The sequence below is a fragment of the Electrophorus electricus genome, chromosome 11 (assembly GCF_041902795.1).
Source record: "Electrophorus electricus isolate QZ-2024a chromosome 11, ASM4190279v1, whole genome shotgun sequence".
Classification (NCBI taxonomy): domain Eukaryota; kingdom Metazoa; phylum Chordata; class Actinopteri; order Gymnotiformes; family Gymnotidae; genus Electrophorus; species Electrophorus electricus.
In genome coordinates, this window is record NC_137507.1 from 16813923 (window position 1) to 16830901 (window position 16979).

The following is a 16979-nucleotide window of genomic DNA, read 5'->3' on the forward strand; positions in this document are numbered from 1 at the left end:
GTGGGTTGCAGAACTGTTAATATTTTAAAAATAAACAAATAAACAACACATCCTGCTTGTGTTTGATTTTATGGTGTATATGTACTGAATAAGCATAGCTAGCCTCTGTAATGTGAAAATACATGTACGTGACTTCTACAGCAGACAGAGCAGCGTGACGCATGGCATTCCTATCCAAATGGAAATCACACACACGCACACACACACACACACACACACACACACACACACACACACACACACACACACACACACTGGGCCTCCAGAACTGGATGGCAGGTGGACACAAGCAGAAGGAGAGTTTTTATACACATTATACATAAACCTACAAAATATACCAAAATAAAAATATACATATGCCTACAAATTATGCCTCTGTAATGAGCGATGCTGTTTGAGGGCCTGCTGAAAAGGACAAGCAGAAGGAGAGTTTTTATACATATTATACATAAACCTACAAACTATACAGTACACCTCCCCATCAATGAACTCACAAAATTCACACATGACAGAGGTCTTAACTGATGATGTCATCATGTCATTCAGGGTTTTTTTGGGGGGGATTTACCTCATGTTGTCTGTATTTTAGGCCTGGTGCCTACTTGATTTTTCAAAACTCAACAAGCTTTTTCACTACTTGCATGGCATTTTCTTCTGAGGTGGTATCCCATGGCAACCTCACTGACAGAAAGTAGTGATCACACACAAGTACACACTGACCCCACATACACACCCATATGTCCAGCCCATACTGGAACCAGGACATCGACTCCCTGTAAGATCAGTGCTCTTACTGTGGTAAAGCAATAATCTGATTCTATCAGAGAACAGGTTGAATCTTATTATCTGTGAATCAATTACAGTTACTGGATTACCAGGGATTAGGGGTCCCAGCAATTGGCAAAAGAGAGAGAAACAGAAGAAGAGAAGAAAGAAACTTACCTCAGCTGGACTACTGGGGCCATTTCTTTCAGACTTTGTAAGGCACATGGCAGGACCAGGGAGCTGGGTGTCGGGGTCTGAGTCCCTTCTGGGTATTTTGGAATTCACCACTGGTTTCTGGCTTTGCCTCGCACCAAACAGGAGAAGATACACCACCTTATCTCACAGGTACAGTTCCACTCCTCTTCTACTGTTTATACAACCCTCTAACACAGTTTAATTAAGGGAGAGCAGAAACATTCAGGATCTGAAGAAACTGATGATTAGAGCCACTGAGATCTTCAACCTGCCAGCAAGGGCTAGAAAGTAACCTGGAGTTCCTTATAATGCATTAACATAATACAGGCAGGGTCAAACATCTGGGGCACAAATCTCAAAAACACTGGGCTTTCATGTATTGTGGATACTTTCATTGGCCATGGTTTACCTCTACTGGTCTGCTTAATTAAGCTCTTTCTTCTGTGTCTGTAATTAGTGATGCTGTTTGAGGGCCTGCTGAAAATGACAGTGTAATTGGACAGGGTTGACGTAGTATTTTTATTTAGGCTGGAAAAAAAGTTAAATCCAGATTACTTTCATCAACATAGTTTTGCAAAAGAAATCAACGTGTCTCTCAAGATTTGATGAGAGTAAACAAAAGCATATGTATTGCCAAGGTCATAATTTAACTGTAATTGCTATGCTTACTAGCTAATTGAATAGCTCAAAATCTCGGGCGGATACATGTCAGAAGTCTTTCAGAGGGCTAAATTACGCTTCAGAGTAAAATAGGGGTTGTTCAAGGCACTCTGATACTGACCCAATGCTGACGAAGTCTTCTTTAATGCTCTAGTAGCTGATGTTTGACAACACACCTTGGGCTCCTGCTCTCAACAAAAAGAGAGCAGATTCTAGAAGATGGCTTAGATTTTCACGAAAGCCGAAAACCCTCTAGGCGTTCCATTCATAGGAGTTCTGTTCATAAATGTTGGAAGTGGAGACACTGTATTGTTAAAGCTTGACTCTCCAACAGAAGGCAAGACAGTTTTCTAAGTGAGTCTTGACTTTGGCTGTAGGCATCCACCCAATTCTTTCCATATTTTCCGTTCCAGCTGAATGATCTGTGCACTAATCACCGATAACCATCTGCAGAGCTGGTGGCAAATATCAGCGCCAGGAAGTCAACGTTAATGAAGCACCGTGCAGGACTTTGGGTTTATGAGTGGGCCATAGTTGGACGTAGCTGGACTGCGGTGTGTCTGCTGGTTATTAGTGATTTTCATAAAACATAGCTTCATTCAAGTACTGATACAGGTCAAGGTGTATAAAGCTTTTTTTATAGTGAATAAACCATTTTTCAACAGTTTTTAATTAGGGCTTTACCAAAGTAAGAAGAAGACCTTACTTAAGTATTTCAAAAATAGTATTACTGAAAAATCACAGATATCATACTACAATACCTCCTTCTAAAATGATTTGAGAAGTTTTCTCTATTCACATACTCTTCTATACAAATATTGCACCACTACAGTTTTGCCTGTGGAGTTGCATGATACAGGTGTTGCTGTAGAAAGGCCAGATGTTTTTCCCATGAGTCCTCTTGGGCATCTGCATGTGGTTTGGCCTGTCCACCCATGAGCATGACCACTATGATCACACACATGCACACACCCACACACACACACACGAGCACACAATATCAGAGTACAAGTGCAATATTAAAGGATTTGCATTTTATTAAAGGAGGAATAACTTTATTTTTGCCTTGTTTGAAGTTGGCAGCCCAGTGATGTGGTGAGTATGGCGGCTCAATTAGGTGCCCTGCACCAGGGTAGATGAAGACTTGGAGCAGGTGATGATTTCCTGCCTTTTCCATTATCTGTTGTATCTAAGGGAAATGGACCATGAGTTACAATTATGAAATGATGCCTAACCTAACCCTAACTATATGTATGGGTTTTGTCAGGGTCTGTTTCTTAAGAGATTATGTTGTCTGGTTAATCAATCAGTACTCATCTACAAGCCATTTCATATCACCTCATACTATACATCTACCTCATACTCATTAACACCAGAAAGAAATTAGGTTTCACCTTTGTATTTAAACAATCTACAGTTTCTAGATTTTAAACAGCTCATATGTTAAGTTACAAATCAAAACTATTCTGATGGCAGCTGTGCATTGGAGGCAGAACAAATGTAACTGGTTAACAGTCAACGGGTGGAGATTAACAAGATTGGTAAGCAATCAATCGATGGAAATTTTCAAAGACTGCATGTTCACCTCACATAGTACCTTTGCAGTGTCTGCCAGAAATTACTTTAAGCATAAGTGTGTAAGAACATACTACAGCAGTCAGCAGAAGAGAAGCAGCCATGCTTGTATTTGAAGTCTAAACATAACATTCATGTACAACAAAACCAAACTATTACAAAGTCATTACGACATACTGCATCTGTATCTGCCTGCACAACACCTGGCTTACTTACAACAAACAAGCAAGTAAAGAAGACAGTTTTGGGGGGCTAGATAGCCTGCCAGGTAGTTTTGAGAGACACTAAAAGCATATAAAAAAGAACAATTAAAACAAAAGGCAAAACTACAATTAAAATAGTGTACATTTTATGTAGTGCACATAAAATAATCTGAGAAAGTACATAGTTTTCTAAAGATAAGCTCTGCTTACAGCTTATTTTGAATCACATTTGTTACAGTCTGAACCAATTAGATTTGCTCAAGCTGCCTTCAGAACAGTTTTGCATTGCAATTTTGCACATGAACTTTGAAATGTGGATTTCATTTTTGCAAAACTTTGCCAATATTTAAATTGCAATATTTAAATCTACAGCCATTCTCACCACTTTATTTTATAGTTGCATTTTAAGTTTTAAAGATACACATGGCCCATCTTATCATGCACATTTTTCCAGCTACCTTCAACGCTGTTCAAGTTTGGTCAAAAACTGACAAGAATGGGCTAGAGAAAGGCAGAACTTCTGAAATACCGCCAAAGGGCTTTAGACTTTAATGGTACACTTACAAAGTGTTTCTAATAAAGTGATTGGTGCACGTATACTAAGCTGCTGTTATTGCCAACCCATCTAGTGAAGCATTTTGATGCAACGACTGACACAAGGATTGATTCCCGTTATTGTAATGTGTCTTTGTGAGGGTTCTCAGTGTATCTGTGTGGTAGATAGCTAGCTAGGAAGGTTAAAAAAGACACCTAATTTACATGACACTGAGAAAATCCCAGTTTGATTTATCACTTTGTTGATTCTTAATGCAAGTCTATTAGTAAATGGGTTAACATACAATAACATACGTATGTCTGTTATTCTGGGTAATAGGCTACTCTGGTATGAAAATGAATCTAGATCACATTTTTAGAGCATGAATATTTTTAGTTATGTCCCTGTATGAAAACACTGGACAAAACCATTCCTTTCTGATTCCAAAGGGGACCCACATTTTTTTGGTTCAAAATGGGGTGATTGTGTATTTTAAGGAACATGCGACAAGGGACAATGGTTTAAGGGACAATGGTTTCTTTGTAACTTAAAATATCTCAATATTGAATTAACAAGTAAAAGAATATGTTGTGTTGCCCTATAGGTTATGTATGTGTGTTATAGAACTATAAATGATTTAGACAGGTGTGATCTTACATCTTCAGTAGTCTCCAGAATGGGACAGCTCTGGTCATCATCACCAACCATTAACAGTGCTGGACATGTTATCTGATCAACCTGCGTGTTATACAATACCTCATTATAGGCAAACACATACACATACATTCAAACCTATAAACAAACACACAAAATATCATACACCCCTAGATGTATTTGACAATATTCTACAATAAAACAAATTACGCTGAAGCACAGATTAATGAGATGATTGTAAAAAATTTTTTAAAGGATATATAAAAATGCAGTATAATTATTATGCAGCTTACATCCACTTTCAAGGTGGGATCTGTTGGAATGGGCAGGATAACGCCTCTCCAGATGATCTGATTGTTTTCTATCTGAATTTTACTTCTATATCTAAAAAGTAACATTTAAAAAATTTAATTACAAATGCATGCATAAATCATGTATTTAGGACTTCTACTTCTACAACACAATTGTACACCACAAATAAGAATTGATGAGTATCTAAAAGCTTTAATATAAATGGTCTATTGTTGCCCACAGACAGCAGAGTGCAATCTGTTGTAATTAAAATATGTCTTAGTATAATAAGAATCCTGTCTCCTGGATGAGGTTTTCCCTGGAGACACCCCACCTCAGCCGATTGAGTACGACGGTACCCCAGTATATGGTGTTTGCCGCATGCCTATCTGTATTGTGAACCTATGAAAGCCTTTTGCATTTGGAGCCAAACCTACCTGTGTCCTAGCATTCTTGACAGTTATACTTTTAGTTATGCTCTTTCTTCATGAGTTTTGTTTGATAATAAGTTTCCTAAGTTGGTCTTTGTTCAGTTGATAAGTAAATTGCCCAGTTGGTCATTCCTACAAGTTGCTTGAAACTGTTTTCTTTTTAAATCTCTTTTTTTTTTATTAGCCTAGTTAGCTACCTTTGTCCACCACAAATCATTTATGATAATTTTGGCTTTGTTACATTATGTTTGTATACTGTAGTGATTCTAGTGAACTCAATACCTCTGGTCATTAATAGAATCTTAGTCAATAATTGTTATGCAATGTTTTTTTCTATCTCTGCTTATTCAATAAACATACCTTAGTTGTTACAACTGTGAGTCAAGAGTGGTAATGTTCTAATGTTTGGTAGATGAGATACTAATCAAATATCAAACTTGTAAGTTTCATTACTTGAGACTGAATTCTTAGTCATTAATAAATCAACTTAAAAGTAATATATTTTCCTTTTCAATCAGGGTTAATTAACCTTATTGGGATTAATTAACCCCAATTAACCTTATCAACTGTGATTGTCACTTTATTAAAGTGTTAAAATCACTACATGATATAACAATACATTTTCCTTATTTTAAGTTATCAAAGTTACTGTCCTGATATTAAATTAAGCTAACTTAGACTATGTCAGGTAAAAAAAGAACTTTAGCCTCACAGGTGTGGGCTAAGATCCAACTGTTTATAATTTCCAGCTCTGACCCTGATTTGTACGATTTGTACCACCAAATAATATTTAAGAAAATTATTATTCATTATTTTTTAATTTACTTTTCTATAAAGTACAGCTTACATGAAATGAAAAATCACATTGCTTTGTAGTCACCGCATATACCAGTTTATACTCCATAGTGTGGCTACCCTACATGGAGGTGGTGTCCAGGTTTCAAAATGTGAAAAATATTCACTTGAAAAATGGCTTATTTTTCCTTTATGCCCTGTTTCAAGAAACTATTACAACTGGCTACAGGGAGGGAAATGGCATACAATTAGATCAGTTTATTTACAGATGAGGTCATGGCCTTAATGGCTTTATTTATGGAAGAAAAGATGAATCACCATCTTTCATTTTTTGCTTAATCCTTGTTTTTAGTCATTAATAATTAAATACAACGTTTATTTGCTTTTTGCATACAGGTATAAGCTAGTTTTTGCGTCTTGTAGTTTTCCAGCTATATAATACACCTGATCCATCTAATCAACTACCCGATCTTGAGCTGAAGTAGGTGTTGGAATGTTTCTTTTAGGGGTGTTTTTATTTTTTCCCTCCTGGTCTTTTTCCTGTTAGCTGTAATGAATGTAAATTCCTTTTCAAAGGTAAAGTAATTAGGCAAAGAAGACCATCAGGCATTTGTTAATGCTGCATAGCAACCAGTTGTTTGTTGTGGAACTACTTTTTGGTGGAAGGAACTGCCAATATGCTGTCTACAACACACAGACACACACACACACACACACACACACACACACACACACACACACACACACACACACACACACACACACACACACACACACAGACACACACACACACACAGAGCCAAAGTTAAAATTAACCTCAAATAACAAATGTTCGGCCAACAGTACCAATCTTTTTATATCTCTATATATTCATGTGTTTGGTCTTGTTTTACTGTTTGTTGTAAAGAAGACAACAAACAATAAAACAAGACCAAATACATGAACACACTGATCAGTTCAAGTGGAATGCATGTTATCCAGATATTGAAATGTAAATAAATGTTTGTTCATTTGCTACCCTTCAGCGGTAAACATCTCTTTGTGCTCTCATGCACACACACACACACGTGTACACATGGACATCACTCTTTACATTGAGGTGCTGGTGGTTGGACTCTGTCTGCTAGGGGTTTCCTACAGTCCTTTCAAACTCATTCATATTAAACAGATTGCAGATCATGTGACGAGTATACAAATCTACACAAATAGACCAAAACAGAGTACTGCAGCACCCAATATGAACAACGAACACTCAACACAGGTATGTTGAATTAGTCGTTAGCTCTATGTTCCTAACACATTTGCAGAATTGCAGATTGGCAGAATTATCCTATATGAATGTGCAAGTAAGACCAATTGTTATCAGTCCAAAGAATCACATCTTGCTTCTATACATTTTGGCCTGCAGTGGAGGCATGGGTGTGTGTCAAGGAAAGAGAATAAAAGGAATTACCTCAAAGTAATTGACATTAACATTTTTTTTTGTTAAATCGCTTGGAGACAGATAGTCCAGCAAAAAGCAAAGATGTGTGATGCCAGGGGGGCGATACTCCACCAGCCCACTACTCACTCCCCACCTATCCAGCACACCAGGGAATTGGCCAGGGCCTGGAGACACACACACACACAAACATTTACATTTACATTTACATTTACATTTACGGCATATAGCAGACGCTCTAATCCAGAGCGACTTACATAAGCGTTTTGTCATTTACTCATAGAATATATCCAAGTACAGTATAGTAGGTTAGAATTAGACATACCAATGAACTAGAATACTGTAGAATACAGGGATGAATGCTGATACCTTGAAGTGCAAAATACATAAGGTCTATCTTAAACAATGATAATTGCTATAAACAATAAGTAGTGCCCTACAATAAGTACTAAATTAGTCAGTCAATAAGGGAGCAGTGTCAGTTGTCCTTTAAATATTCTGCAAATAGATGGGTCTTCAGTCTGCGTTTGAAGACTGCAAGGGACTCTGCTGTCCGGACAGCAAGCGGGAGTTTATTCCATCATCTTGGAGCCAGGACAGAAAACAGTCTCGATGCTTGTCATCCATGAGACCTGAAGCAAGGTATTTCAAGCCGAGCCATACTTGAAGTTCGAAGTACTCGAAGTACAGATTTGACCATTGACCTCATGTATGAAGGGGCTGGTCCATTTTTGGATTTGTAGGCAAGCATCAAGGTTTTAAATCTGATGCGTTCAGCTACAGGGAGCCAATGAAGGGAGCGCAGCAGTGGAGTAACGTGTGAACTTCGGAAGATTGAAGACCAGTCGTGCTGCTGCATTCTGGAGAAGTTGTAGAGGTTTGATGGCTCTTAGCGGAAGACAAGTAGCGAGTTGCGAGTTGCGAAAGAAAGGGTCGAATCCTTCATATATTAAAAGGAGGAATCTGCAGGACCGGGTTAGATTAGAAACACGAGTTGAGAACGACAACTGGTTGTCCAAAGTTACGCCCAGGCTGCGGGCAGCTTCGGATGGTGATACCAGGGAGTTCTCAAAGGAAACAGTAAGGTCGTGGTAAGGGTTGGGAGTACCTGGGATGAACAAAAGCTCAGTTTTATTGAGGTTGAGCTTCAATTGGTGGGCTGTCATCCATGACGCGATGTCAGTCAAGCATGCCGAGATACATCTGGAGACCTGTGTGTCAGAGGGTGGAAAAGAAAGAAATAATTGAGTGTCATCGGCATAGCAGTGGTAGGAGAAACCATGAGAAGATATTACATCACCAAGAGAACGAGTATACAAAGAGAAGAGAAGGGGGACCAATACTGAGCCTTGTGGAACACCAGTGGAGAATCTACACGATTTGGATATGGATCCTCTCCATGTCACCTGATAGGACCGTCCATCCAGATAGGACTGAAACCATCTCCAAGCAGAGCCAGTCACACCAAGCTTGGAAAGAACAGAGAGAAGAATGTTGTGGTTCACTGTGTCAAAGACTGCTGAAAGGTCTAGAAAATCAAAACAGATGACTGTTTGGCAGCTTTAGCAGCATGAAGTTTCTCAGTGACCGCTATGAGGGCCATTTCTGTAGAATGTGCCAGTTTGTAGCCAGACTGATTGGGATCATGCAGCTGGCTCTGGGTGAGAAACAGAGACAATTGATTATAAACTGCTTGTTCACGGGCTTTTGAGAGGAAAGAGAGAAGTGATACCGGGCTGTAGTTGGTAATGCTGGCGCTATCAAGTGCGGCCTTCTTGAGGATTGTTACCACCCTGGTGGTTTTGAATGCAGTAGGCACGTATCCAGAAGATAAGAAGTTGTTGATGATGACAGGAAGGAAGCAGATCTCTTCCGATTGTCTGGAACAGAGCAGAAGGAATTGTATCCAGCAGACATTTAGTTGGATTGCTGGAAGTCAGGAGTTGAAGAATTTCATCTGTGGAAAGAGGAGAAAAAGAAGTCAGAGAGTTGGATGTTGGGGAATGCACATTAGTTGGAGGAGTGGGAACAGAGGAAAAGGACTGGTGGATTGCTGCAACCTTCTCCTCAAAGGTGAGTAAGAGATGAGGGGGAAATGAAAGTATTTGTAACTGTATCCAAAGAGAGAGAGGATAGAGAGTCAGGGTGAGGAAGGGTGGACAAAATAGTAGAAGTAAGGGAAGAGGGAGTTATGGAGTGCAGATTGCGACGGAGGAAGGAGGAACATGTTGGAGAGAAGGAATGGAGAGAGAGAAGAATAGAAAGTGATGGTCCAAGAGGTGGAGGGGGGTGACTGCGATGTCCGACGTTGTGGTGGTACAGGTGAAAATCAGGTCCAAAACATTGCCCGCTTTGTGAGTCGGAGGAGAGTGGTTGAGGGTGAGGTCAAATGCTGTCAACAGCGGAAGGATGCAGGAGGAATGCAGCTTGTCTGATGGAAGATTGAAGTCACCAAGGAGAATGAGTGGATTTCCTTCAATGGGGAAATGACTCAGAAGGATGTCGAACTCATCAGCGAAGTGATCTAGGGAACCTGGAGGGCGGTAGATGACAATGATAAGAAGTTTGGTGGGGAAAGACATTGTAATGGCATGAAATTTAAAAGAGGAGATGGAAACTGTGGAGAAGGAAAGTGGAGTGAAATGCCACTCTCGAGACATTAGTAAACCTGTGCCACCACCGCTACTGAGACGCCTCAGAGAATGCGTGAATGAAAAGGCAGAGGAGAGGGCAGCCGGAGTCGCCGAGTTCTCAGGGGTGATCCATGTTTCTGTCAGTGCCAGGAAGTGTAGGAAGTGGAGGGATGCTAATGCTGAGATGAAGTCAGCTTTCAATTCCAGAGCCCTCCTGCCACCACAATATGTGATGGTGTGAAGCGTTGTGAGTCAGTGAGGTTGCTGAGACTGCGACGTCTATGATTGTGTCGAGGAGATCTGTGGGATATGTGGACAGGAATTGTGAAGCACATTTCAGATGCTTGATTTGTGGATGTATGAGATAAAGGATTGAGATAATATGAGAAGATACTTAGCTGAGTTTGTGAAGTCCTGTAGGTGAGATGTAGATGAACTTGAAAATTGCTGTTAAGGCTCAATTGACAGACATGAACGAGATGTCACAGAGCCTATGGACTGGATTATCCACATGGTAATATTTAAAAGACTGTTGAATATTGAAAAGAATATTGAATATTGAAAATAATCTAAGACTGTGGCTGCAGTGACTGAGATAAAGCAACAGATTTCAGCTGCCACTCTCCTCTGCTACTATGTTGCATGCCAAACTAGTCAAGCTCTAGGCAAGCAGGCATTGGGTACATGCTGCATACACTCCAGAGCTACAGGCTGAACATGCTGTACAAGCCATGATCAGACATGTATCTCAGTTACTTAACAGGGCTTCCCCAAGAGTCTAAGATGCATCCTATTCACAAGACCCTGTGCTTGCAACAGGAGAGGTGGGACTTTGACCACGTCTTTCAGTCAGACTACCGAATGTCACAAATGTACCCACACAGATGTCTTTACACACATGACATAACGTGACAAAGCCAGGTGCCCACCCAACACAAGGTGGGCTAGGAGCTGCCAACAAGAGAGGTCTCTCAGTTCATGTTCATGTCCGTGTTCACCTACCTGGTTTTCTGTGGTTGCCGATATGTTAGGCCTTTGTTTGTGTATAATAAATGTCTGTCTTGTCTGTCAAGAGAGCCTGTGAGTCCTACTCCTCGCTCTGCGGCACTCGGGCCGTTACACAAGTCCAGTTAAAAGGTCAGATAGCAGAGCTGAGAAGTGGCTAGGATTCCTTGTAAGCACATCTTGTATTACAAAATGAAATGGAGCTGAAGCTATATACAAGCTTGAGCATATCGTTAAATCAGTTTCAGGTAAAACCGTCAGCCCAAATGTAAAGGGTTGTCTCTGGACTCCAACAATCACACTTTTGACATTGCACACAAACATACATTGCACCAATACAAATATCCCCATACCCACATTTACACTATTTTTCATGTGGAGGGGTAAAATGTAGGTGATGTTAATATTAGTTCCAAAGAAGTACAGACTGCTTGTCACCAAGCCATAGTCATTTCATATCTGGGTGGCCCCTGCTTTGAGCTCAAAGAGATGAATCTACTCAAAGCCCTAGGGCTGGTTATTTCCCATAATGCATAGCCAGGCTGGTAATGCTGACATTTCAGTTCCTGCATGGGAATCTTTGTCTTCAGCATCACTATCAGCTTTTTAGTTACTGAAATACATGCTCAGTGAGCTTGGAACTTAGTTGTGGACTTGGGCCAGTGAAGAGAATTTCACTATTGGCCATGAAAACTGACACTCTTGCTTCAGAAATATGCTCCTGTTCTGCCAAAGTTGAAGCACTCTTGACACAGATGCTTCTGTAGACTTCACATCTATTCCTGCTGCTGCTGTTAAAGGTTATCAGTAAAGAGATACATCATATGTACACATTAGTAACAGTAGACATACGCTACTTTTCTGTCTTTGTTAATTATCTCTTTCCATTACCCTGGTACTAGTTGATCTCCTTTCATCTTTCCACAATACATTTTCATATCAGGCCTTTCTTGCTCTTAATGTTTAATTTCAAACCCAATGAAAATCAGATTCATTTGAGAAATGTATTTGATGTTCAGTAAGACATTTACATGAAGACAAGATAAATGTACATTTATTCCAAACATTGTGATTTTATCTCAACATTTTTAATGTTGTACTCAAATGACAAAATAAACAAATAAAAAAACAATACACATGCATGCAGGACAGATGAGTGAGTTTGTATTCTGGGCAGTTTTCCTTTGTTGCTTATGTACACATGGCATGGTCTGAATGGATAGACTTTTCTTGGCTTGAATCTGGAGTGCAGCTGTTGTTTACTACTGGGTGGGACTAACAGTGGGTAACCTGACTCAGGGCTCTGGGGTGTCATCTCTACTGTTTGACTGGAGCCACTTGTCACCTTTCAGTGAGAGAGAAAAATTAAAGATGAATGATTGCCTGGACTTTGAGATTGTTAATGCAGATCAAAGCCAGCTATTGTCAGGTTTCACATGTGAGTGCCTTAGACAGATAAACTTTACCATTCCTGCTGAACTTCATAAGGTTGATATTGCAAAACCTGGGTGCCTGACAGAGCAGCAGCTCAATTCCATCTGTGCAACATGTACCACAGAACATCCCAATAACCTTGAAGATTGCTGTTAAGGATCATTTGACAGACATGAACGAGATGTCACAGAGCCTATAGACTGGATTATCCACATGGTAATATTTAAAAGACTGTTGAATATTGAAAAGAATATTGGATATTGAAAATAATCTAAGACTGTGGCTGCAGTGACTGAGATAAAGCAACAGATTTCAGCTGCTACTCTCCTCTGCTACTATGTTGCATGCCAAACTAGTCAAGCTCTAGGCAAGCAGGCATTGGGTACATGCTGGATACACTCCAGAGCTACAGGCTGAACATGCTGTACAAGCCATGATCAGACATGTATCTCAGTTACTTAACAGGGCTCCCCCAAGAGTCTAAGATGCATCCTATTCACAAGACCCTGTGCTTGCAACAGGAGAGGTGGGACTTTGACCACGTCTTTCAGTCAGACTACCGAATGTCACAAATGTACCCACACAGATGTCTTTATAGTCTGTTTGTTAGAGGAACCAGGGTTCACAGTATCTACATTGCAAAGATTTACCACTTTGTTTGTTATCCAAAATACCAGTGGTCTAAAAATTGGGTAAAATGTTTGATATTATTTTCAATATTATTTAATAATTATTACATTATTTTTGTGCAAATGTTAAGCATACATACCTTTGTAAGAAAGGACTTTGGGGAAGGACATTGGAGAAAGGTTTGTATGTAGGGCCAAGTTGTAACAGCCCGAGTGGCACTGGGCAAGGAGCAAAATGTATAGACTCCCTCGATGGAGACAAACATTTATTAATATACGTTACAGACACTGGCACTCAGTAATGTGCAACACAAACTGTGTATGGAAAATTTTGACCACTTTGGCTTTCTATACTTCCAAGGGGCACGGCTCCCGACATGTCCATCACCAGGACAGCGAAACCCAGGCTGCCGTGCACCTACACACATGACATAACGTGACAAAGCCAGGTGCCCACCCAACACAAGGTGGGCTAGGAGCTGCCAACAAGAGAGGTCTCTCAGTTCATGTTCATGTCCGTGTTCACCTACCTGGTTTTCTGTGGTTGCCGATATGTTAGGCCTTTGTTTGTGTATAATAAATGTCTGTCTTGTCTGTCAAGAGAGCCTGTGAGTCCTACTCCTCGCTCTGCGGCACTCGGGCCGTTACACAAGTCCAGTTAAAAGGTCAGATAGCAGAGCTGAGAAGTGGCTAGGATTCCTTGTAAGCACATCTTGTATTACAAAATGAAATGGAGCTGAAGCTATATACAAGCTTGAGCATATCGTTAAATCAGAGTTTCAGGTAAAACCGTCAGCCCAAATGTAAAGGGTTGTCTCTGGACTCCAACAATCACACTTTTGACATTGCACACAAACATACATTGCACCAATACAAATATCCCCATACCCACATTTACACTATTTTTCATGTGGAGGGGTAAAATGTAGGTGATGTTAATATTAGTTCCAAAGAAGTACAGACTGCTTGTCACCAAGCCATAGTCATTTCATATCTGGGTGGCCCCTGCTTTGAGCTCAAAGAGATGAATCTACTCAAAGCCCTAGGGCTGGTTATTTCCCATAATGCATAGCCAGGCTGGTAATGCTGACATTTCAGTTCCTGCATGGGAATCTTTGTCTTCAGCATCACTATCAGCTTTTTAGTTACTGAAATACATGCTCAGTGAGCTTGGAACTTAGTTGTGGACTTGGGCCAGTGAAGAGAATTTCACTATTGGCCATGAAAACTGACACTCTTGCTTCAGCAATATGCTCCTGTTCTGCCAAAGTTGAAGCACTCTTGACACAGATGCTTCTGTAGACTTCACATCTATTCCTGCTGCTGCTGTTAAAGGTTATCAGTAAAGAGATACATCATATGTACACATTAGTAACAGTAGACATACGCTACTTTTCTGTCTTTGTTAATTATCTCTTTCCATTACCCTGGTACTAGTTGATCTCCTTTCATCTTTCCACAATACATTTTCATATCAGGCCTTTCTTGCTCTTAATGTTTAATTTCAAACCCAATGAAAATCAGATTCATTTGAGAAATGTATTTGATGTTCAGTAAGACATTTACATGAAGACAAGATAAATGTACATTTATTCCAAACATTGTGATTTTATCTCAACATTTTTAATGTTGTACTCAAATGACAAAATAAACAAATAAAAAAACAATACACATGCATGCAGGACAGATGAGTGAGTTTGTATTCTGGGCAGTTTTCCTTTGTTGCTTATGTACACATGGCATGGTCTGAATGGATAGACTTTTCTTGGCTTGAATCTGGAGTGCAGCTGTTGTTTACTACTGGGTGGGACTAACAGTGGGTAACCTGACTCAGGGCTCTGGGGTGTCATCTCTACTGTTTGACTGGAGCCACTTGTCACCTTTCAGTGAGAGAGAAAAATTAAAGATGAATGATTGCCTGGACTTTGAGATTGTTAATGCAGATCAAAGCCAGCTATTGTCAGGTTTCACATGTGAGTGCCTTAGACAGATAAACTTTACCATTCCTGCTGAACTTCATAAGGTTGATATTGCAAAACCTGGGTGCCTGACAGAGCAGCAGCTCAATTCCATCTGTGCAACATGTACCACAGAACATCCCAATAACCTTGAAGATTGCTGTTAAGGATCATTTGACAGACATGAACGAGATGTCACAGAGCCTATAGACTGGATTATCCACATGGTAATATTTAAAAGACTGTTGAATATTGAAAAGAATATTGGATATTGAAAATAATCTAAGACTGTGGCTGCAGTGACTGAGATAAAGCAACAGATTTCAGCTGCTACTCTCCTCTGCTACTATGTTGCATGCCAAACTAGTCAAGCTCTAGGCAAGCAGGCATTGGGTACATGCTGGATACACTCCAGAGCTACAGGCTGAACATGCTGTACAAGCCATGATCAGACATGTATCTCAGTTACTTAACAGGGCTCCCCCAAGAGTCTAAGATGCATCCTATTCACAAGACCCTGTGCTTGCAACAGGAGAGGTGGGACTTTGACCACGTCTTTCAGTCAGACTACCGAATGTCACAAATGTACCCACACAGATGTCTTTATAGTCTGTTTGTTAGAGGAACCAGGGTTCACAGTATCTACATTGCAAAGATTTACCACTTTGTTTGTTATCCAAAATACCAGTGGTCTAAAAATTGGGTAAAATGTTTGATATTATTTTCAATATTATTTAATAATTATTACATTATTTTTGTGCAAATGTTAAGCATACATACCTTTGTAAGAAAGGACTTTGGGGAAGGACATTGGAGAAAGGTTTGTATGTAGGGCCAAGTTGTAACAGCCCGAGTGGCACTGGGCAAGGAGCAAAATGTATAGACTCCCTCGATGGAGACAAACATTTATTAATATACGTTACAGACACTGGCACTCAGTAATGTGCAACACAAACTGTGTATGGAAAATTTTGACCACTTTGGCTTTCTATACTTCCAAGGGGCACGGCTCCCGACATGTCCATCACCAGGACAGCGAAACCCAGGCTGCCGTGCACCTACACACATGACATAACGTGACAAAGCCAGGTGCCCACCCAACACAAGGTGGGCTAGGAGCTGCCAACAAGAGAGGTCTCTCAGTTCATGTTCATGTCCGTGTTCACCTACCTGGTTTTCTGTGGTTGCCGATATGTTAGGCCTTTGTTTGTGTATAATAAATGTCTGTCTTGTCTGTCAAGAGAGCCTGTGAGTCCTACTCCTCGCTCTGCGGCACTCGGGCCGTTACACAAGTCCAGTTAAAAGGTCAGATAGCAGAGCTGAGAAGTGGCTAGGATTCCTTGTAAGCACATCTTGTATTACAAAATGAAATGGAGCTGAAGCTATATACAAGCTTGAGCATATCGTTAAATCAGAGTTTCAGGTAAAACCGTCAGCCCAAATGTAAAGGGTTGTCTCTGGACTCCAACAATCACACTTTTGACATTGCACACAAACATACATTGCACCAATACAAATATCCCCATACCCACATTTACACTATTTTTCATGTGGAGGGGTAAAATGTAGGTGATGTTAATATTAGTTCCAAAGAAGTACAGACTGCTTGTCACCAAGCCATAGTCATTTCATATCTGGGTGGCCCATGCTTTGAGCTCAAAGAGATGAATCTACTCAAAGCCCTAGGGCTGGTTATTTCCCATAATGCATAGCCAGGCTGGTAATGCTGACATTTCAGTTCCTGCATGGGAATTTTTGTCTTCAGCATCACTATC

General features: G+C 40.2%; 1 protein-coding gene and 2 long non-coding RNA genes across 6 annotated transcripts; all 3 read right to left on the bottom strand.

Annotated features, from left to right (window-relative positions):
• Positions 1-2236: 2236 nt before the first annotated feature.
• On the bottom strand, positions 2237-11294 carry LOC118241646 (bile acid-CoA:amino acid N-acyltransferase-like). Its single transcript, XM_081722483.1, has 8 exons — positions 11181-11294; positions 9278-9425; positions 8952-9014; positions 8654-8756; positions 7558-7712; positions 4591-4671; positions 2686-2809; positions 2237-2568 (listed from the first exon to the last, which is right to left on the bottom strand). The coding sequence occupies exons 4-8, from the start codon at positions 8709-8711 to the stop codon at positions 2447-2449; spliced, it is 540 nt and encodes a 179-aa protein (XP_081578609.1). The 5' UTR covers positions 8712-8756; positions 8952-9014; positions 9278-9425; positions 11181-11294; the 3' UTR covers positions 2237-2446.
• A 921-nt stretch (positions 11295-12215) lies between these two features.
• Positions 12216-13988, bottom strand: LOC145659674 (uncharacterized). Of its 2 annotated transcripts, XR_014125760.1 has the most exons (3): positions 13387-13964; positions 12650-12766; positions 12216-12528 (listed from the first exon to the last, which is right to left on the bottom strand). It is a non-coding gene; the product is annotated as an uncharacterized LOC145659674 (long non-coding RNA). The 2 variants fall into 2 exon arrangements; XR_014125759.1 differs by having other exon boundaries at positions 12216-12766; positions 13387-13988.
• Positions 13989-14813: 825 nt separating this feature from the next.
• LOC113569155 (uncharacterized) lies at positions 14814-16789 on the bottom strand. Of its 3 annotated transcripts, none has more exons than XR_004776337.2 (3): positions 16375-16621; positions 15985-16262; positions 14814-15364 (listed from the first exon to the last, which is right to left on the bottom strand). It is a non-coding gene; the product is annotated as an uncharacterized LOC113569155 (long non-coding RNA). The 3 variants fall into 3 exon arrangements; XR_014126077.1 differs by having other exon boundaries at positions 14814-15126; positions 15248-15364; positions 15985-16593; XR_014126076.1 differs by having other exon boundaries at positions 15985-16789.
• Between the last annotated feature and the right edge of the window lie 190 nt (positions 16790-16979).

Bases quoted from the DNA above. Each gene is read 5' to 3' on its own strand.
- LOC118241646 (XM_081722483.1), bottom strand. From the start codon at position 8,711: ATGACAGCCCACCAATTGAAGCTCAACCTCAATAAAACTGAGCTTTTG. The intron at 4,672-7,557 runs GTAATTCCTTTT...TATAACACGCAG, and splicing joins TTAATGTCAATTACTTTGAG to GTTGATCAGATAACATGTCC. The intron at 2,810-4,590 runs GTAAGATCACAC...CATTTCCCTTAG, and splicing joins TTCTGGAGACTACTGAAGAT to ATACAACAGATAATGGAAAA.